General features: G+C 39.1%; 1 protein-coding gene across 1 annotated transcript in view; it reads left to right on the top strand.

Annotated features, from left to right (window-relative positions):
- Nucleotides 1–23,753, top strand: part of gnb1a (guanine nucleotide binding protein (G protein), beta polypeptide 1a) — a 269,592-nt gene that overhangs the window by 111,701 nt on the left and 134,138 nt on the right. Inside the window, exon 3 of the mRNA XM_051931257.1 lies at nt 8,125–8,237. Within this exon, the coding sequence (XP_051787217.1) occupies nt 8,125–8,237 (113 nt within the window). The remainder of the gene's footprint in view (nt 1–8,124; nt 8,238–23,753) is intronic.

The following is a 23,753-nucleotide window of genomic DNA, read 5'->3' as shown; positions in this document are numbered from 1 at the left end:
GTACTAAAACCCCAGTTCCTATCTGCCCTTTTTCTTTCTCCACATAACCAATCACCACACGATAAACGTCTTTGTGAAATTAAAACTAGTTATAAACTTAGCCCACGGAGTGTTCAGAACTTTAAAATATCTTCGTTATACATGTTTAATTATGCCATCCATTCAGAGTTGCGCCCATCTCTGAACGAGTCGCCAGCACATCAAAGGATGAATATAAGCAAAACATACACTAGCAGGGTCAATATAGCACAACAAAACCCCACATTCTACATGACTTTGAAAGGAAACTGAAGCGCCGAGTAAACCCACCAGAAAAACATGCAAATGCAAGGCAGGCACGCCGCCGTGCCCCCATATGATTAATGCATGCTTTAATGCATTTCACCATGAAAATTATAAGTATTTATTTTAGCATTCTAAATGTTCAGAGAGAAGGAAGATCATGAAGTGAATGTATTCTGTGCGGGTTCGCTGCCAGCGCCTCCTCTTAGTGCAAGAAGAAGTCAGTTTAAGAATCACTTAACACAAAGCATTTAATGTGCTATATAACTTAAGACGGGGTTTGAAAACATGTCGTCACACTATTACACAGTACCCAGGTACATTACACTGTATTGAAAACAAATAAAACAAGTACAACTTGGCTTGCAGTATTATCCAGTAGTATAGAAACAGTATTTACACATCTGACCTTTTAAAACTAAAGTATCTCCAGGCTCTCTGTCCATTTTCACCACGCAGCATTCCTATGCTACCGCCCACTATTTGGTGGTGTAGCAGTGAAAAAGAGCCCTAGTGCAAAAATCTGTGTTTAGCGGTGTAGCAGTGTAAAAGGTCCCCACTTGAACAGTTCCCGCTGCGCCACGTTCCGAACGTCGTTTAGGCAATTTAAACCGGTGTTGCGGTATAAGAAAAATCCATATCATAAAAAAATAAAAAACGGTTTTCGGTATGAACCGGTATACCGCCCAGCACTAGCTATGGGTGAAAAATAACTTTCTCAAACTTAATGCCAATAAAACTGAAGTGTTACTGGTAGGCCCAAACTCCTAACTTTCTAAGGCATCTAACTTCTTCATTTCTGTTAATGGTATACTTGTCAAAGTTGTTCCTGTTGTCAGAAATCTTGGTGTTTTGTTTGATTCATCACTTAACTTTGAGTTACACATTAGGTCTCTTTCCAAAATTTCATTCTATCATCTCCGTAACATTGCCCGCCTCTGTCCATTTCTGTCCTTTAATGATGCTCAAACTCTGGTTCATTGTTTCATAATGTCTCGTATTGATTACTATAATTCCCTCTTCATCTGCCTCCCTGCAAAATCTATACAGAAGCTACAGTACATTCAGAACTCTTCAGCCAGAGTCCTCAACCAAAAGCATTTTGCTCACATCTCTGTTCTCTACCAGCTTCACTGGTTACTGGTTCCATCATTGATTAAATTCAATATTCTGCTTCTCACCTTCAAAGTCATACATATAACCTTGCCCCCCTCTATCTCACTCAGCTCCTAGCTCTGTACACTCCTTGTCGCTCTCTCAGTTCCTCGAGCAGTAATCTCCTTACTGTCCCATGCACCAGACTCTCCACCCTGGCAGGCAGGTACTTCAGTGTTATAGCCCTTCAACTATGGAACTCTTCCTCAGTCTCCCTGAGATTGCTCCTCTTTTTCACCTTTAAATGCCAACTGAAAACTTTCCTCTTCTACAAACATTTGTCTTCTGTGTATTTTATTTTTACTCTGTATGTAAAGCAACCTCGGGTTTGTGAAAGGCACTCTATAAATGCAACTTATTATTATTTAATATGTAAAATACAGACATGGACAAAATTGTTGATATCCTTACAGCTCATTGAAACAGTGTCAGATCTTTGTAGACATGGAACACACATGAAATGCATGTATTCCAAAAACGATATGCTGTATTATTTAGCCTATACAACTCCAGATCTCACACGTAGATATGGAGCCTTGGCTTGAGCTGGGAGAAGTTTTTGCCCAAGCTGAGCACTATCAGGCGGGGGATGGGACAGCCGGCTGCTTGCTGCTTGTGCTGATCGATGCATTTGCAAAACAAAAGACGCTGATGGAGAGGTGCAAAGGGATTTAAGGTGGGCCGGGATTACAAGTTGTTTTGTAAGTTTTAGGAATTCTGGCTTTAAGAAGCTATGGTCCATGGGACTGCAATCAACTTGCCTGGACTCTACTGCAAGAGAAAAAATGACTCCAGAATGGGCAGAATGAGAGTGAGAAGGGTAGACAAAAAGCTAAGGACAAATTTCAAAGAGATACAAGCTGAACTCCATGGTTAAGGCCACATCAGCGCAATGTCCAGAAACAAAAAATGACGCTTTCAAAGAAAAGAACTCCATACCTACTGTGAAACATGGACAAGACTCAGTTATGTTTTGGGGCTGCTTTGCTGCGTCTGGCATGACGTACCTTGAGTATGTGCAGGGAACGATGAAATCAATACTATCACGATATTCTGGAGCAAAATGTACTGGCCAGTGTCAGAAGGCTCTGTTTCAGTTGCAGGTCATGGATTCTCCAACAGGATAATGACCCAAAACACACAGCTAAAAACACCCATCATCTATGGAAAGAACTAAAGTAAGCAGTCTGGAGAAGGCACCCTTCAAACTTGATACAGCTGGAGTAGTTTGCTCAAGAAGAGTGGGCCAAACTGCCTGTTGACAGGTGTAGAAGTTTCATTAAGACCTACAAGAACTGCTTGTTTGCAGTGACTGTCTCTAAAGGTTTTTGCAACAAAATATTAGGTAAAGGGACTGTCCCATCAATTTTGTTCAAGCACTTTTTTATTTGTGTTATTATTAGAAATATTCTTTTTGAAAAAAGCTCTAAAGAAAAGTCTGATTTGTATTAAATATGAAATATAAACAATTATGGATGCCAATGACTTTTGTCAGTTTCTAGTTTCAAGTCCTTTCAGAGACAATTTGTAGGTTCTTTTTTGTTGTAGGTACGAGGGGCGTTCAATAATTTATCTACCTCAGTAAGAAGGAAAACAGATTTCAAAAAAATGTTTGTTTTATTTTTCCATATAGTCCCTTCATAACTTCATACACTTCATCCACATTCCTGGAATGTCTTTTAACCCCTTTGAAAAAAAAATCTTCTGCTTGACCTTCAAACCAGGACTTCACAGCTGCTTTGACATCTTCATCACTTGAAAACCGCTGTCTATTGAGAGATTTCTTCAAAGCTCGGAACAGGAAATAATCGGGAGAGCCAGGTCAGGACTGGAGGGTGGATGGTTCAGCTGTTGGAACCCACATTCACAGATGGAAAACTGTGATTAATGGTGCATTGTGAACTGGCAAGTTGTTGTGAAGCAGCAACATGCCTGCTGTGAGTTTTCCTCATCTTTTCTTCTTGATTGACTCTCACAAAGCGATCATTGTGTTGGTGCAACTTTTCCCGATTATGGTGGTTTTGTGTGGCATGAACTCCATAAGCAAACTTCCTTGAATATCACAGAAGACAGTTGCCATGACTTTGCCTGCAGATATTTATGTCTTGAACTTTTTTGAGGTGTGGGATGACTTGTGCTTCCTCTGCATAGACTCAGGATCTCTGTGATCCTGAGACCCAAGTCTTATTTCCAGCCACCAAACGCTACAAAAAAAAAAATTCACTTTGTCTTCACGAAGCATCTCTAAAGTTCTCCTGACAGCACTGGAGCCTCGTGGCCTTCTGACGTGGTGCCCGCATTCTTGGAATTCATCTTGCACTAAACTTTTCAAGAATTATTTTCCCAAACTGTACCTGCCGAGATGCCCATTTTTTCAGCTATTCGGGAAACCTTAATTTTCGAATTTCTTGCACATTTCTGTAGAAGTTGCTTCCACAGGCTGTCCAGCATGAGGGTCATCTTCAATGGACTCTCTACTCTACTGAAACTGCTTGCTCAAAAATTTTACTTTGTAGGATGATGGGGAAGACTCAGCATAAACTGCAGTCATGCGTTCATGGATCTCCTTTGGCTTTTTCCCCTTTTTTGTGAGAAATGTATTCACTGAAATTTTCTCCATATCTAGCATTTTCTTACTTGATTCGCACGAGGGCTCTCCTGACATCCCGTCACTTGGAATGTTATACTCGCACTGAGCCACAACTGTGCATGAGTAACCTTGAGACATCTCACAACATGCCCAGACTTTGTTCAACATGCTTGCTACTTTCTTTTATACTCCGTTAGATAAATTATTGAACAGCCCTCGTACCAACAAATTTTTCCACGTCTGTATATACATTTACAATCACACTTAAAGAAATCACAGACAATGATAAAAATCAAGTGCCACTGCTAGAGTGGGACTAATGAGCATAACCAATACATCACAAGTAAACTCTTTCAAGGCTTAACTGTCAAATTTAAATGGCACAGCATTTTGAACTACCTTGCACAATAAATCTAATGTTATTAAGTGTACATAGAAAAAAAATAAACTCTATACTAACCGAGAGTCAGTACCCAGTGCATGGCATAAATTTTAGCCAGATGACCCCTCAATGTTCTTCTAGTTCGCATCTGAATTCGACCCACTGGATCGATGTTTGCTGTAATCTGAAGAAAAAGAAAAAGTGGATAAAGGTGTTATTTCAAGTATAAAGAATTTCATTTAGATGGACATGATTACTTTATTTGTGATATTGTGAACAAGCAAACAATTAACCTTCACATAGCTGTCATCCTAATTGGAGTGTCAGGTACAAACAAAAATATTCATCTCAAAATTGCCTGTCAGGTATCAGCAGAAATAGACTTGCTAAATAATGTACCTACATGTTATTAATCTTTTAATTTTCCCTTTAACTGTGAATCGTAGTTACAATCTGGTCTGTTCTCCTGCAAAAGTTGAATTCTTGCCTAGGTTTTTAATTTTTCTTTGATAAACTATCCGAACTGCAAGGTACCTTTCTCCTTATCAACAAATAGTGCAATCCCAAAGCACCATGCATACAAGCACACATGTGTACACTTGAAGTATTTGTTTTGCACTATTCTTTTTATTAACTTAGGAAAACTTTCTAAGACCTAGTGACAACACCTTGCTTCATGCAGAAGTGGACATTTTTGTGTGCATGCACAGGGGTTTGGCAAATACAGAATAAATGATATTAGCTGGACTGAGATGTAGTGAATACAAAGGACAAGACCACAACTAAGGCTTATTACCTTCAGCTGTTACAGTCCTTTAAAAGTAAACTTTTGCAAGAAGACGACACCTGGAAGCTCAAAATATAAATGCACCTGAACAAAATAATGCCATCTTGTGAAATATATGTGCTGATGGTGGAAGGGCAACATAAAATGAGAGGACCTGTTACCCAAAAGTAAATAACTTACAAAGGAACAGGGATGGCAGCTGCTATACTGTACACCTCTAAGAACCAGAGTTCACAGCCTATGCCATGGGTGAAGTTTGTATATGCTTTGTCTAGTAGCACTGCAATTCTGTCATACACCAAAATGTGTAACTAGGTTAGTCTGGGTCTATATGCCTGAATGGTGGGAAATATGATGTCCAGGTCACAAAATGAGGCAAAGAGTCAGTATGTAGAAGCTCTGCTGTGGATATTAAAAAAAAAAAAAGTCCTTCATGGTCAATTATGTTATTTGTGAATGTTTGAATTCTAAGCAGTTATCTGCAGATCACCATCAAAGGAAAATCATCCCTCAAGCTGTGATTGTTACTATCAGTTCATCTTGTTAAAAAACGTATACAATCAAAAACTGAGCACAATTAAAAGTTGTTGTCAATCTAGAAAATTCTATGATGTTACAGGCAGTCATCGACTTACGACCTACAAATTTTACAACCATTCGACTTATGACCGTTACCACGTCTCATGGGCAAACAGTTTTTGCCATGCAAGCTCCATATGCTATGACTCATTCATCTCAATCGCAGGTCATAACCTGTAGCGATTTTGACTATGTTCAGTTACACTTGGCTTGCAATTACAAGAAAAAAGGCAACTGACCTTCAAAAAAAAAAATGAGGATGATGAAGCAATATGAGGGAGGAAAGAAAGTGAATGCGATAGCGTATGACTAAGTTATCCTATTGTAACCGTTGTTCACATCCGTACAATACTACTGCGCTCTGACTGTGCCGCTTGATATATCATTATTTGGAATACATGCATTTCATGTGTGTTCCATGTCTATAAAGATCTGGGTAAGTGTAGGATGAAAGGAAATGCGAGGCAAGAAATGCTGAACACATACCTAAAGCAGAAACTTTTTCCATGTTATACTAATGATAATGTGAATTGTATGTATAATTCGTGAAGACTTTAGTTCAAATATCAAATAAACAATAAATAAATTAATAAGTAAATATTTTTGATATTTGGACTAAAGTTTTCACACATAATACACTTCATGTCATTATTAGTATAACATGGAAAAAGTTTTTGCTTTAGGTATGTGTTGAGCATTTCTTGCCTCGCATTTCCTTTCATCCTACACATACCCAGATCTTTGTAGACACAGAACACATATGAAATGCATGTATTCCAAATAATGATATATCAAGCGGCACAGTCAGAGCGCAGTAGTATTGTACGTGATGTGAACAACGGTTACAATAGGATAACTTAGTCATACGCTATCGCATTCACTTTCTTTCCTCCCTCATATTGCTTCATCATCCTCATTTTTTTTTTGAAGGTCAGTTGCCTTTTTTCTTGTAATTGCAAGCCAAGTGTAACTGAACATAGTCAAAATCGCTACAGGTTATGACCTGCGATTGAGATGAATGAGTCATAGCATATGGAGCTTGCATGGCAAAAACTGTTTGCCCATGAGACGTGGTAACGGTCATAAGTCGAATGGTTGTAAAATTTGTAGGTCGTAAGTCGATGACTGCCTGTAACATCATAGAATTTTCTAGATTGACAACAACTTTTAATTGTGCTCAGTTTTTGATTGTATACGTTTTTTAACAAGATGAACTGATAGTAACAATCACAGCTTGAGGGATGATTTTCCTTTGATGGTGATCTGCAGATAACTGCTTAGAATTCAAACATTCACAAATAACATAATTGACCATGAAGGACTTTTTTTTTTTTTTTAATATCCACAGCAGAGCTTCTACATACTGACTCTTTGCCTCATTTTGTGACCTGGACATCATATTTCCCACCATTCAGGCATATAGACCCAGACTAACCTAGTTACACATTTTGGTGTATGACAGAATTGCAGTGCTACTAGACAAAGCATATACAAACTTCACCCATGGCATAGGCTGTGAACTCTGGTTCTTAGAGGTGTACAGTATAGCAGCTGCCATCCCTGTTCCTTTGTAAGTTATTTACTTTTGGGTAACAGGTCCTCTCATTTTATGTTGCCCTTCCACCATCAGCACATATATTTCACAAGATGGCATTATTTTGTTCAGGTGCATTTATATTTTGAGCTTCCAGGTGTCGTCTTCTTGCAAAAGTTTACTTTTAAAGGACTGTAACAGCTGAAGGTAATAAGCCTTAGTTGTGGTCTTGTCCTTTGTATTCACTACATCTCAGTCCAGCTAATATCATTTATTCTGTATTTGCCAAACCCCTGTGCATGCACACAAAAATGTCCACTTCTGCATGAAGCAAGGTGATGTCACTAGGTCTTAGAAAGTTTTCCTAAGTTAATAAAAAGAAATAGTGCAAAACAAATACTTCAAGTGTACACATGTGTGCTTGTATGCATGGTGCTTTGGGATTGCACTATTTGTTGATAAGGAGAAAAGGTACCTTGCAGTTCGGATAGTTTATCAAAGAAAAATTAAAAACCTAGGCAAGAATTCAACTTTTGCAGGAGAACAGACCAGATTGTAACTACGATTCACAGTTAAAGGGAAAATTAAAAGATTAATAACATGTAGGTACATTATTTAGCAAGTCTATTTCTGCTGATACCTGACAGGCAATTTTGAGATGAATATTTTTGTTTGTACCTGACACTCCAATTAGGATGACAGCTATGTGAAGGTTAATTGTTTGCTTGTTCACAATATCACAAATAAAGTAATCATGTCCATCTAAATGAAATTCTTTATACTTGAAATAACACCTTTATCCACTTTTTCTTTTTCTTCAGATTACAGCAAACATCGATCCAGTGGGTCGAATTCAGATGCGAACTAGAAGAACATTGAGGGGTCATCTGGCTAAAATTTATGCCATGCACTGGGGTACTGACTCTCGGTTAGTATAGAGTGTATTTTTTTTCTATGTACACTTAATAACATTAGATTTATTGTGCAAGGTAGTTCAAAATGCTGTGCCATTTAAATTTGACAGTTAAGCCTTGAAAGAGTTTACTTGTGATGTATTGGTTATGCTCATTAGTCCCACTCTAGCAGTGGCACTTGATTTTTATCATTGTCTGTGATTTCTTTAAGTGTGATTGTAAATGTATATACAGACGTGGAAAAATTTGTTGGTACGAGGGCTGTTCAATAATTTATCTAACGGAGTATAAAAGAAAGTAGCAAGCATGTTGAACAAAGTCTGGGCATGTTGTGAGATGTCTCAAGGTTACTCATGCACAGTTGTGGCTCAGTGCGAGTATAACATTCCAAGTGACGGGATGTCAGGAGAGCCCTCGTGCGAATCAAGTAAGAAAATGCTAGATATGGAGAAAATTTCAGTGAATACATTTCTCACAAAAAAGGGGAAAAAGCCAAAGGAGATCCATGAACGCATGACTGCAGTTTATGCTGAGTCTTCCCCATCATCCTACAAAGTAAAATTTTTGAGCAAGCAGTTTCAGTAGAGTAGAGAGTCCATTGAAGATGACCCTCATGCTGGACAGCCTGTGGAAGCAACTTCTACAGAAATGTGCAAGAAATTCGAAAATTAAGGTTTCCCGAATAGCTGAAAAAATGGGCATCTCGGCAGGTACAGTTTGGGAAAATAATTCTTGAAAAGTTTAGTGCAAGATGAATTCCAAGAATGCGGGCACCACGTCAGAAGGCCACGAGGCTCCAGTGCTGTCAGGAGAACTTTAGAGATGCTTCGTGAAGACAAAGTGAATTTTTTTTTTTGTAGCGTTTGGTGGCTGGAAATAAGACTTGGGTCTCAGGATCACAGAGATCCTGAGTCTATGCAGAGGAAGCACAAGTCATCCCACACCTCAAAAAAGTTCAAGACATAAATATCTGCAGGCAAAGTCATGGCAACTGTCTTCTGTGATATTCAAGGAAGTTTGCTTATGGAGTTCATGCCACACAAAACCACCATAATCGGGAAAAGTTGCACCAACACAATGATCGCTTTGTGAGAGTCAATCAAGAAGAAAAGATGAGGAAAACTCACAGCAGGCATGTTGCTGCTTCACAACAACTTGCCAGTTCACAATGCACCATTAATCACAGTTTTCCATCTGTGAATGTGGGTTCCAACAGCTGAACCATCCACCCTCCAGTCCTGACCTGGCTCTCTCCGATTATTTCCTGTTCCGAGCTTTGAAGAAATCTCTCAATAGACAGCGGTTTTCAAGTGATGAAGATGTCAAAGCAGCTGTGAAGTCCTGGTTTGAAGGTCAAGCAGAAGATTTTTTTTTCAAAGGGGTTAAAAGACATTCCAGGAATGTGGATGAAGTGTATGAAGTTATGAAGGGACTATATGGAAAAATAAAACAAACATTTTTTTGAAATCTGTTTTCCTTCTTACTGAGGTAGATAAATTATTGAACGCCCCTCGTACCTACAACAAAAAAAGAACCTACAAATTGTCTCTGAAAGGACTTGAAACTAGAAACTGACAAAAGTCATTGGCATCCATAATTGTTTATATTTCATATTTAATACAAATCAGACTTTTCTTTAGAGCTTTTTTCAAAAAGAATATTTCTAATAATAACACAAATAAAAAAGTGCTTGAACAAAATTGATGGGACAGTCCCTTTACCTAATATTTTGTTGCAAAAACCTTTAGAGACAGTCACTGCAAACAAGCAGTTCTTGTAGGTCTTAATGAAACTTCTACACCTGTCAACAGGCAGTTTGGCCCACTCTTCTTGAGCAAACTACTCCAGCTGTATCAAGTTTGAAGGGTGCCTTCTCCAGACTGCTTACTTTAGTTCTTTCCATAGATGATGGGTGTTTTTAGCTGTGTGTTTTGGGTCATTATCCTGTTGGAGAATCCATGACCTGCAACTGAAACAGAGCCTTCTGACACTGGCCAGTACATTTTGCTCCAGAATATCGTGATAGTATTGATTTCATCGTTCCCTGCACATACTCAAGGTACGTCATGCCAGACGCAGCAAAGCAGCCCCAAAACATAACTGAGTCTTGTCCATGTTTCACAGTAGGTATGGAGTTCTTTTCTTTGAAAGCGTCATTTTTTGTTTCTGGACATTGCGCTGATGTGGCCTTAACCATGGAGTTCAGCTTGTATCTCTTTGAAATTTGTCCTTAGCTTTTTGTCTACCCTTCTCACTCTCATTCTGCCCATTCTGGAGTCATTTTTTCTCTTGCAGTAGAGTCCAGGCAAGTTGATTGCAGTCCCATGGACCATAGCTTCTTAAAGCCAGAATTCCTAAAACTTACAAAACAACTTGTAATCCCGGCCCACCTTAAATCCCTTTGCACCTCTCCATCAGCGTCTTTTGTTTTGCAAATGCATCGATCAGCACAAGCAGCAAGCAGCCGGCTGTCCCATCCCCCGCCTGATAGTGCTCAGCTTGGGCAAAAACTTCTCCCAGCTCAAGCCAAGGCTCCATATCTACGTGTGAGATCTGGAGTTGTATAGGCTAAATAATACAGCATATCGTTATTTGGAATACATGCATTTCATGTGTGTTCCATGTCTACAAAGATCTGACACTGTTTCAATGAGCTGTAAGGATATCAACAATTTTGTCCATGTCTGTATTTTACATATTAAATAATAATAAGTTGCATTTATAGAGTGCCTTTCACAAACCCGAGGTTGCTTTACATACAGAGTAAAAATAAAATACACAGAAGACAAATGTTTGTAGAAGAGGAAAGTTTTCAGTTGGCATTTAAAGGTGAAAAAAGAGGAGCAATCTCAGGGAGACTGAGGAAGAGTTCCATAGTTGAAGGGCTATAACACTGAAGTACCTGCCTGCCAGGGTGGAGAGTCTGGTGCATGGGACAGTAAGGAGATTACTGCTCGAGGAACTGAGAGAGCGACAAGGAGTGTACAGAGCTAGGAGCTGAGTGAGATAGAGGGGGGCAAGGTTATATGTATGACTTTGAAGGTGAGAAGCAGAATATTGAATTTAATCAATGATGGAACCAGTAACCAGTGAAGCTGGTAGAGAACAGAGATGTGAGCAAAATGCTTTTGGTTGAGGACTCTGGCTGAAGAGTTCTGAATGTACTGTAGCTTCTGTATAGATTTTGCAGGGAGGCAGATGAAGAGGGAATTATAGTAATCAATACGAGACATTATGAAACAATGAACCAGAGTTTGAGCATCATTAAAGGACAGAAATGGACAGAGGCGGGCAATGTTACGGAGATGATAGAATGAAATTTTGGAAAGAGACCTAATGTGTAACTCAAAGTTAAGTGATGAATCAAACAAAACACCAAGATTTCTGACAACAGGAACAACTTTGACAAGTATACCATTAACAGAAATGAAGAAGTTAGATGCCTTAGAAAGTTAGGAGTTTGGGCCTACCAGTAACACTTCAGTTTTATTGGCATTAAGTTTGAGAAAGTTATTTTTCACCCATAGCTAGTGCTGGGCGGTATACCGGTTCATACCGAAAACCGTTTTTTATTTTTTTTATGATATGGATTTTTCTTATACCGCAACACCGGTTTAAATTGCCTAAACGACGTTCGGAACGTGGCGCAGCGGGAAACTGTTCAAGTGGGGACCTTTTACACTGCTACACCGCTAAACACAGATTTGTTGCACTAGGGCTCTTTTTCACTGCTACACCACCAAATAGTGGGCGGTAGCATAGGAATGCTGCGTGGTGAAAATGGACAGAGAGCCTGGAGATACTTTAGTTTTAAAAGGTCAGATGTGTAAATACTGTTTCTATACTACTGGATAATACTGCAAGCCAAGTTGTACTTGTTTTATTTGTTTTCAATACAGTGTAATGTACCTGGGTACTGTGTAATAGTGTGACGACATGTTTTCAAACCCCGTCTTAAGTTATATAGCACATTAAATGCTTTGTGTTAAGTGATTCTTAAACTGACTTCTTCTTGCACTAAGAGGAGGCGCTGGCAGCGAACCCCGCACAGAATACATTCACTTCATGATCTTCCTTCTCTCTGAACATTTAGAATGCTAAAATAAATACTTAATATAATTTTCATGGTGAAATGCATTAAAGCATGCATTAATCATATGGGGGCACGGCGGCGTGCCTGCCTTGCATTTGCATGTTTTTCTGGTGGGTTTACTCGGCGCTTCAGTTTCCTTTCAAAGTCATGTAGAATGTGGGGTTTTGTTGTGCTATATTGACCCTGCTAGTGTATGTTTTGCTTATATTCATCCTTTGATGTGCTGGCGACTCGTTCAGAGATGGGCGCAACTCTGAATGGATGGCATAATTAAACATGTATAACGAAGATATTTTTAAAGTTCTGAACACTCCGTGGGCTAAGTTTATAACTAGTTTTAATTTCACAAAGACGTTTATCGTGTGGTGATTGGTTATGTGGAGAAAGAAAAAGGGCAGATAGGAACTGGGGTTTTAGTACGTCAGATAGAGACAGCACGCGTGCAATAAAGAAAGCCCGCTCAGAAGAACACGCATTGAATTCTGTGTTCGTGTCTCCGACCACCAGATCACAAATCCAACATTTATACAATATTTAAGTTAAACCTGTGCGATACCCATTCATACATCCAGTTTTTTGGAGCCTCATCACACCTGCGATAAAGTTCTCTATACTGAACATAATAGTGCAACTATCAGTAATAATACTATTATTTATTTTATTGTTATTATTTATTAGTTTAAATATTATGCAGTTTAATGATGATAACGTTGTTTAAAAAGTCACTTTAACGTGTCAGTGGACAGAGATTGTTAACATTAACAGAAAGTGTAGTTGGTTTACAAAAAATATTTACTATTCCCTTTCTAAGACATATTCAGTGCAATACAACTTTTGACAAGCACTTCTGGATATTTTCCATCCATCCATCCATTTTCCAACCCGCTGAATCCGAACACAGGGTCACGGGGGTCTGCTGGAGCCAATCCCAGCCAACACAGGGCACAAGGCAGGGAACCAATCCTGGGCAGGGTGCCAACCCACCGCAGGACATACACAAACACACCCACACACCAAGCACACACTAGGGCCAATTTAGAATCACCAATCCACCTAACCTGCATGTCTTTGGACTGTGGGAGGAAACCGGAGTGCCCGGAGGAAACCCACGCAGACACGGGGAGAACATGCAAACTCCACGCAGGGAGGACCCGGGAAGCGAACCCAGGTCTCCTAACTGCGAGGCAGCAGCGCTACCACTGTGCCACCGTGTCGCCCTTCTGGATATTTTACTAAGTCTAAATGCCTCTTTGTATGGTTGAAAATATGTTGTCAAAATTATAGTTTAAGTTTTTGCAAAATTTGTTCAATAAAAAGGTTCTATATTTTGACTGCATCTGTCATGCAATGTGATACCTTCTCCATTAGTGCCACCCCCTTGAAAACTATCACTTTATGGGGCAATGCAATCCTGTGTTAATACTTGTGTGCACATTAAAATGTTTTTTTTGTACAATGTACAATACTCTTGACAGTGGAATAGGTTATTCTTAACCACATTTTCCACTGCAATTACTGGCTAACATCCACTCATGCATGGGGAAAAAAATACCGTTGAATACCGTGAAACCGGGATAATTTAGAAAAATACCGTGATATAGAATTTTGGTCATACCGCCCACCCCTACCCATAGCTTAAGATCAGTGATGCAGTCAGTGAGTGTGCTGGGAGGTGAATCTGTAGGGGAGTGTGTACTAAGATATAACTGTATATTGTCTGCATAACAGTGGAAGTTAAGGCCATGTCTGTGAATAATCTGACCCAAAGGAAGGATATAAAGTAGAAAAAGTTATGGCCCAAGGACTGAACCTTGAGGCACACCATGCGACACAGGTGAGGTGAAGGATTTATATCGGCCAAGTATGACAAACTGTTGCTTATTAGAAAGATATGATGTGAGCCATTGAAGGGCTAAGCCAGAGATCCTTACAGCAGAGAGACGTGAGAGGAGGATTTCATGATTACCAGTGTCAAATGCTGCACTTAAGTCAAGAAGGAGACGAATATTAAGTGAACCACAATCTGCAGACTGGAGAAGATTGTTAAATACACAGAGTAGAGCTGTCTCAGTGCTGTGCTGTGCACCAAAGCCAGAATGAAAAGGCTCATAGAGCGTATTGTCTAGAAGAAAAGCATGGAGTTGTGTTGCAACCATGTGTTCCATCACCTTAGCCAAAAAATGGAGATTAGAGATAGGCCTGTAACTGGAGAGAGAAGGAGGATCCAGGTCAGGTTTTTTAAGCATTGGGGCAACTGCAGCAGTTTTGAGGGCAATAGGGACAGAACTAGAAATGAAATATGCATTTATCAATAAGGAAACAGGAATACTAATTAGGGATGAGCATGTCTTAAGCAGAGAAGTGAGGGCAGGATCAAGCAGACAGGAGGAGGAATTAGACTTACTAAGATGGCAAGAGAGTTGACAGACGAGAAACAAGTGAGTCTTGATGATGGAAATGGCAGATCGTAATGAGTGAGTTTATTAACAGTCTTAAAAAGAGTTCTAGGCCTAGACAGCACCATTTATGAGAATGGAATAATAGTTGGAGTGAGCATTGTTAAGGGCATCCCTATATTTGAGTATGTGCTCAGTGTAAAGCTGTGAGTTTACTATGAGGCCTGTTTTCTTATAAAGCTGCTTAAGACGCTGGCTAGTGGCTTTCGTAGCTCTGAGCTCCTGGGTGTATCAGGGACAGGAGTGGGTGGCTGGAACCTGCCTTGTCCTTCAGGAAGCGAAGTTATCTAGCGGTTGGGGAAACACAGTTGTTATAAATGGAAACCATGTTTTCAGGAGAGGGAAGACTATGCAAGCCAAAAAGAGATGAAGACAGAAGGGAAGCAGCAAACAAATCGAAATTAACAGACCTAATGTTGCGATAAGAGACAGATTTTTTATTTAGTGGTAATAATGGTAAAGTTAAATTCAATAAGCCAATGATCTGAAATACCAGAGAGTGAACCTGAGACAGAGACATTATTCAAGGCATTTGAACAAAGAAAATCAAGACTATTAGTATGAGTGGGGAAATCAACAAGTCAGAACATTCCAAAGTTGAGATGAACTCCGCTGTAAGAGAGCATTTGATATCAACATAAATATTAAAGTCACCAAGTACAATTACAGCAGGGCAAAGAGATTAAATTACAGTGAGAAGTTCATTAAATTCAGACAGAATGTTCACCACAGATTTGGGAGGGTGATGAACTAACAGCAGCAGCACAGGAGGGGAAGAAACCAGTTTCACAGCAATATATTCAAAACATGTGACTTCAAAAAAGGAGAATTCCTTCATTATTAAGGTGGCATCGACATCTCACTAGGGAGCGAAGCGAGTGCAGAAAACAAATGTTTTTACCATATTTTTTGCTCCATAAGACGCACCTGACCATTAGACGCACCTAGGTTTAGAGGAGGAAAACAAGAAAAAAAATATTCTGAACCAAATGGTGTACTAATATGTTTAATAAAATATAGCAGAATAATATTTCAACCATGTAAATTCAACAGTGGTATTAAGAAACATCATCACTGTCATTAACAAATAAGGAGAGACTTTAAGGTTCAAGCACTTTTCTAGTTTTATGGAAACCCCAAGAACTCCTCATCGCTAGTGTCAGAATTTATGAAGCTCAGTTGCTCACAATCACTTTGCAGAAGCACGTACCTATCATCACGCACGTTTGGACCAATGCTCCCTGAAGTTATATCGCCAGTCTAGTCCCATCTATATTTGTAATGCCACAAAGCCCTTCATCTCGTGTTTTGTTGTGGGTTTCCAGTTTGAAAAACGAGAATGCGGTGCTAGCACAGCCCTTGATTCAAAAAATTGCTCTGCATACCTGTTTGTCTCGTCTGACAGTAGCTGAAAGGCAGCTTCAGGAAAGAACAGCCTGAAGTAGTCCAGCGGCTGGTAATCTGTCGAGTCCAACAGCAAGCCATACTGTCTTGTGAAGTCCGGTAGCCAGTTTGGCTTCCACGGATCAATGTCTAGGTATTCCTCCCACACGAACCATGCCATAGGTGCATCGGCTGCACGAATGACCTCAGCTGGGGTGGCATCGGCTGATGTCCCGATCAGCTGATGCCAGTTCCTCACTCTCTTGTTCGATCTCCTGATCACTCTCAACAAAAGTCCGACTCGGTGATAATGCGCAAAACATTTGTTTTCTGCACTCGCACTACAGTATGCTGTAGAACGAACACGGTGTGGCCAAAGGCAAGTAGTGAATCGCCCAACCCTAATTCAACAGGCAGCCATCCGAGGCACACTACAATGCTACCCCCGCTGCCCCGTTCAGCCACAACCGGGTCACCGCTTGCAACATTACCAGCCATGTGTGCTGGGCGGGCAGTGAAACTCCCCCCTCCGCTCCATCCAGCCTGCGTCAGGAGCAGTAGCTGCCGCAGTGTAGTTGGCGGGCAGCGAACCATCATCCTGCACACGAGCTATAGCTGTGGCCCCGGTGACTATAGACCACGGGTCACCGCTTGCTGCTGGGAGCTGCCCGAGGGACACTACACTGTGCGAGCAGCGAAATCGCCCCCCCCAGCCACCGCTTGCAGCATCCCCAGGCCGATGATGATGGAGTGGCAGTTACTGAGGCGCATGCATCGCAGCTGCGTCCTCATTCGTAGGTCGGATGTCCGTAACCTGGGGACTACCTGTACTCCTTTTTCATTTTTTTCCCTTTGCAGCTTTTTTTTTTTTTTTTTTAAACTTTTTATTAACCTACTACAGAGTTTATTTAAATTTCCTACTAATTTCAGGTGTCCTGCAGTACATTTAAAACGTTTTTAATCCTGTTCTACTGCTCCTCAACTGTCTCCACATGTCTGTTTGATGTTTATCCCAGCCTATACTCCTTAGACTTAGCCACACCTGCTCAAAATTTGCTCTACCAAAACTTAACAGTTTTAGTTGTGGCATCTGCACTCTTGCAAATCACTGAGAATTTTATCATGTTATGGTCACTGGAACCTACTGGTTCAATCACCTCTCACCCATAATTCAATCCCCTCACGTTGTTACTTTAATATGCTGTATTAAAAACAGTTACTGATTACTTCTAAAAACTCCTACTCTTGTGCTCCTATATTTTCGAGGTTTTCCCAGTTAACATTTGGATAGTTAAAGTCCCCTATGACTATAACATCCCCCTGTAAACTTGCTTTTTAAATATTACCAAAAATGTGCTTTGAAATTACTGTTTGAATTGGGAGGTCTATAACGCAATACTAAAATAAGACCTCTTTCCCTAATGCTTTCCTGGCGAAGCCCCATGTCCTCACTAAGGTGGGGCTTATTGTTCATCTTAATAGGATGTGCATTTAAATTCTGTTTGACATAAACAGCAACCACATGTCCTTTCTCTTCTGTCTGTCCTTTCTAAAAATGTGTATCAGAATCAGAAAATTTTATTAATCCCAAAGGAAATTACTTATGTTACAACTTAAAAACATACAAGGGACATGTTACACTAAGAGCAAGTATAAAGTAATCATGTAAATATGAATAGAGTATAATAAATGTAAGTATCAAACTAGAGTGCAGAGTGTTGCACCTTAAGTTAACATTGCACACTCTGAGAACAAATAAGGTTATTCTCATGTGAAGAGAAGACAATTTATTGCACAAGAACAGATAGTATGTTGCATATTTCAAGTACTTGAAAAATGAACGTGGATATCCAATACAGTAATCCCTCCTCGAAACACAGGAGGTTGTAGAGAGACAGGAACTTTATTCAAACACTGCAAACAAACATTTGTCTCTTTTTCAAAAGTTTAAACGTGATCCATGACAAGACAGAGATGATAATTCCGTCTCACAATTAAAAGAATGCAAACATATCTTCTTCTTCAAAGGAGTGCGTGTCAGGAGCAGAGAATGTCAGAGAGAGAGAAAAAGCAAACAATCAAAAATCAATAGGGCTGTTTGGGCTTTTAAGTATGCGAAGTACCGCCGAACAAAGCAGCTGCAAGAAGGGGAGCAATGTGAAGGTAGTCTTTCAGTATTTTTTAGAGGAGCATCCGTATCCTCTAGGCCAGTGTGCGAATAGCCCCTCTGCTCACACCCCCTCCGTCAGGAGCAGAGAATATCAGAGAGAGTGAGAGAGACAGAAAAGCAAACAATCAAAAATCAGTACGTGCCGTTCGACCTTTTAAATATGCGAAGTACCGTGCAGGAAGCATGTCGCTTGACAAAGCAGCTGCAAGTAAGGGAGCAATGTGAAGGTAATCTTTCAGCATTTTTAGAGGAGCGTCCGTATCGTCTAGGGGTGTGAACAGCCCCCCTGCTCACACCCCCTCCATCAGGAGCAGAGAATGTCAGAGCAAGAGAGAGAGAGAAAAGCAAACGATCAAAAATCAATACGTGCCGTTTGAGCTTTTAAGTATGCGAAGCACCATGCGGGAAGCATATCGCTTGACAAAGCAGCCACAAGTAAGCCCAGCAAGGAAGGGAGTAATGTGAAGATAGTCTTTCAGCGTTTTTTGAGGAGCGGCCGTATCCTCTAGGGGTGCGAACAGCCCCCGTGCTCACAATATATTTGAGGAGTTTTATTTAATACGTAATACGCACTCTGGTTGGGTAGCTTCTCAGCCATCTGCCAGTAGCGTTCCTTGCATGAAATCAACTGGGCAAACCAACCGAGGAAGCATGTACCAGAAATTAAAAGACCCATTGTCCACTGAAACCCACGAACCAGCGAAAAATCTGCGATATATATTTAAATATGCTTACATATAAAATTCGCGATAGAGTGAAGTCACAAACGTTGAAGCGCAATATAGCGAGGGATTACTGTAAAGAAAAAGGGTAATAGCTTAAAGTATGGGTGAGTGACCGGAAAAGGAGTTATAGAGTCTGATGGCTGTGGGGAGGAAGGATTTTCTGAGACACTCCTCTGTCCAACCACAACACTATGAAGTGGGTGATTAGCATTTTCAATAATAGACCAAAGCCTAGACAACATTCTCTGATCTGCCACAGTTTCCAAGCTGTCCAGTTTTTCTCCTACCACAGAGGAAGCCTTCTGAATTAGTTTGTATCCATTTATGTTATACTCATCCTCATCTTTGTCAATTAGTCAGTTTTCTGTTATTGCTGTCAAAATGGAGTTGTTCTACATACAAATCCAACTCAGCTGTTTTATTTTTTTTAATTTATTTATTCTGATACTTCTATTTAGGTACTGCCTCTCCCAATGCATCGAAGTACCCCACACTATTCCTGCTCATTTTGCAAATTTGTATGTGACTTAAAACTTTATGGCTCTTTTAGGTTGCACTGCTAAGGAATTCTGATTTTCTTTGTCCAACATTACTGTCACTCAAGACTATACAATATTTTTGTTTCCTTCTCACTTTCCTTGTCTCTGTCTAATGCCTGGCTGGCTCATCATCATTCAGAAGTTATTTTATGCTCTGGAAGAACTTATTAAAGTCAATTCTGGCTCTGTGTAGGACCCTGCTTTTGTTTGGTTCACACTCAATTTGCAATTTTTTCATTAGCTCTGTATCCGGTCTAGCATGGCTCCATAGATAAAAGATCATGGACCTGGAATTTCATCTTGCCGCTCTTGAGGATGCCCAGTCTCTTGTGATTGATCCTAGTTGTGAAATTTTGATTCCTAATATGGTGAAAAAACTAAAGTCAGTTGTTCTGCAATGGGGTGAATTTGCACACACAGGGATGACACTATGTTGCCAGAGCTAGACCTGCAGTACATACTTCAAGTTCTTAGGCTATGTACATTTGATTCATTCTCCAAAATACCACCCTTTTGGAGAAAAGCCGGTCACATTACTACTAAACAAAAATGTAATTAATAAGTGCTTTGTGGAACTGTATTTTGAATTGTTTTCTGAATATTCCAGTCCATCCCTTAATCATATTTATTCCTTTTTATCTAAGCTAATCCTTCCCATACTTTTCAAGGATGTAGCCTTCACTTTAGATGCTGCTATAATTATGACTGAACTTAAGGAGACTTTAGATTGTTTGCAGGCTGGGGAGACTCTGGCTGCCACCAGAGCTCCCCTTTACATTTTGGAAACCGCCATCAACCTCTTCTATCACATGCTTAATGCTATTATCTCCTTTACTGGATTGGTCAATTCTGTTACCATTGCCATTACATTGTTGTTGTTAAAACAAGGCAAAGAGTTCACTGGTTGTTGAAGCGATCACCCAGTTTCTCTGTTCATTGAACTTGCACTTTATTTAAGTTCATACATGTGAAGAAGTTGATAGCCTGCCAAAAGTAATGAGGCCTACTAAGGAGGTGCTTAGTGACTTGAAAATTGTAGAGGGAGAAGTACTGCCTGAATGAAATGGGATGAAATCTAACAAATCATCAGGACAAGATAATTTGTCTTCAACTGCTTAAGAAAACACATGTATAAAACCTTCTGATCACAATTTTTCCAATACTGATCACAGATTTTGTGTTACTGGATTGACTGATTCTGATATCGATTCAGATTTTTTTTTGCTCCTTTATCCCTTTTATAAAGCTTTTTACACTAAGCTCCTGCATAACCCGATGCATAGAAACCTTCTGTCCTTAAAGTATTAACTTTGATGTTATTATAATTAAACTATAGACCATTGGTGTTAATTTTTTATTATGGATGTTCCAATCGATCTGACGCCGATTGGAATCGGACGATTTTCACTAAGCAAAAAAGACATATTTGATGATTGGTAAAAAGGCCCATCACCAGAACTTATATTTTCAGGCCCTGCTTTTCTAAGCTTCACAGTAATTTTGTTGATGTACTTTTATATGCATCATAATATGTTAGTTGAGCCAGGGCACATTCCTTTTTTTTTTTTTTTTCTTTCTTTCATTTGCTGCAAACTTACTTCCATGTAAGCAAACAGCATTGAGTGTTGGCTCGTTTTATCAGTGAACAAGAGAAGATTAATTATAATAGACTTTACGTTAAAGAAAGTGGAGTAATAAATGGAGAAATAGTCCTGTGCAGTTAGACAAACAGCAAGAAAAGCTACTTTAAGGAATTCAGACTTTTATTTTGTTCTTTAAATTAAAACAGACAACTGCTTGACTTTGGACAGCGAGCTTGTTTAAAATGCAGAAGCTGGCGCTTTTAATTGGAAAAAGAAAAGATAAAGATGAATTTGAAATGGCTGCTTAGTAAACAATAGGGTTTTTTTTAAGATTTGCACAGTGTTTATTTGATGCTATGTGTCTTACAATATAAATTTTGGTAAGAAAAAAGTACTAATATATTATTAAAGCAGTAATCCCTGTTTTACAGTTACTCCTCAAGGATTATGAATGTCTAGCTAATAGACTGTAGGTAAAAAAACATTTTTTTAATAAAAAGTGAACAGTTAGCACCCGTGGTCTATAGTTTACTTATTAAAAATACACTTTAATGTAGGACATAAGGCTTTTATGTGTCTGGTTATGCAGGAGATTAGTGCAAGAAGTTTTTTTTTAAAGAGATAAAGAATAAATAAAATCTGAGTTGATATCGGAATCGGCCGATCAAATAACATGAAAATCGGTATCAGTCTTAAAAAATCTGATTGGAGCATCCCTATTGTTCATTTTTATTAACAAAATTAAATTTTGTAGGCTTATTATTCAGTGACCATAAAAATTCTGAAAAATAAATTTCCTTTAGATGTATACTTTAAATAATAAAATATGTACATAAAAGAAAATAAAATGCTTATCATAATTACAACCTGTCATATTGTTTCATTTTTTTCTGTAATGTACTTATGTGAAATAGTTTAATTAAAAAAAGTAGTTTTCACCATTTCTCCTAACCAAATATAAATATACTGTATAATATATATACATACATAAACATATATAGTGGGGCAAAAAAAGTATTTAGTCAGCAACCAATTGTGCAAGTTCTCCCACTTAAAAAGATGAGAGAGGCCTGTAATTTTCATCATAGGTATACCTCAACTATGAGAGACCAAATGAGAAAAAAAAAATCCAGAAAATCAAATTTTCTGATTTTTTGAAGAATTTATTTGCAAATTATGGTGGAAAAAAAGTATTTGGTCAATAACAAAAGTTCATCTCAATACTTTGTTATATACCCTTTGTTGGCAATGACAGAGGTCAAACGTTTTCTGTAAGTCTTCACAAGGTTTTCACACACAGTTGCTGGTATTTTGGCCCATTCCTCCATGCAGATCTCCTCTAGAGCAGTGATGTTTTGGGGCTGTCGCTGGGCAACACGGACTTTCAACTCCCTCCAAAGATTTTCTATGGGGTTGAGATCTGGAGACTGGATAGGCCACTCCAGGACCTTGAACTGCTTCTTGCAAAGCCACTCCTTTGTTACCCGGGTGGTGTGTTTGGGATCATTATCATGCTGAAAGACCCAGCCACGTTTCATCTTCAATGCCCTTGCTGATGGAAGGAGTTTTTCACTCAAAATCTGACGATACATGGCCCCATTCATTCTTTCCTTTACACGGATCAGTCGTCCTGGTCCCTTTGCGGAAAAACAGCCCCAAAGCATGATGTTTCCACCCCTATGCTTTACAGTAGGTATGGTGTTCTTTGGATGCATTCTTTCTCCTCCAAACACGATGAGTAGAGTTTTTACCAAAAAGTTCTATTTTGGTTTAATCTGACCATATGACATTCTCCCAATCCTCTTCTGAATCATCCAAATGCTCTCTAGCAAACTTCAGACGGGCCTGCACATGTGCTGGCTTAAGCAGGGGGACACGTCTGGCACTGCAGGATTTGAGTCCCTGGTGGCATAGTGTGTTACTGATGGTAGCCTTTGTTACTTTGGTACCAGCTCTCTGCAGGTCATTCACTAGGTCCCCCCGTGTGGTTCTGGGATTTTTGCTCACCGTTCTTTTGATCATTTTGACCCCACAGGGTGAGATCTTGCGTGGAGCTCCAGATCGAGGGAGATTATCAGTGGTCTTGTATGTCTTCCATTTTCTAATAATTGCTCCCACAGTTGATTTCTTCACACCAAGCTTAGCTTACCTATTGCAGATTCAGTCTTCCCAGCCTGGTGCAGGTCTACAATTTTGTTTCTGGTGTCCTTTGACAGCTCTTTGGTCTTGGCCATAGTGGAGTTTGGAGTGTGACTGTTTGAGGTGGTGGACAGGTGTCTTTTATATTGATGATGAGTTCAAACATATATATGTATGTATGTGTGTGTATATATATATATATATGTATATATATATATGTATATATATATATATATATATATATGTGTATATATATATATATATATATATATATGTGTATATATATATATATATATATGTATATATATATATATGTATATATATATATATATATATATATATATATATATATATATATATATATATATATATGTATATATATATATATGTATATATATATATATGTATATATATATGTATATATATATATATGTATATATAT

This window comes from Erpetoichthys calabaricus, chromosome 8 (assembly GCF_900747795.2).
Source record: "Erpetoichthys calabaricus chromosome 8, fErpCal1.3, whole genome shotgun sequence".
Classification (NCBI taxonomy): domain Eukaryota; kingdom Metazoa; phylum Chordata; class Cladistia; order Polypteriformes; family Polypteridae; genus Erpetoichthys; species Erpetoichthys calabaricus.
The sequence above is the reverse complement of the archived record's forward strand: the minus strand, read 5'-3'. Positions and strand labels throughout refer to the sequence as shown.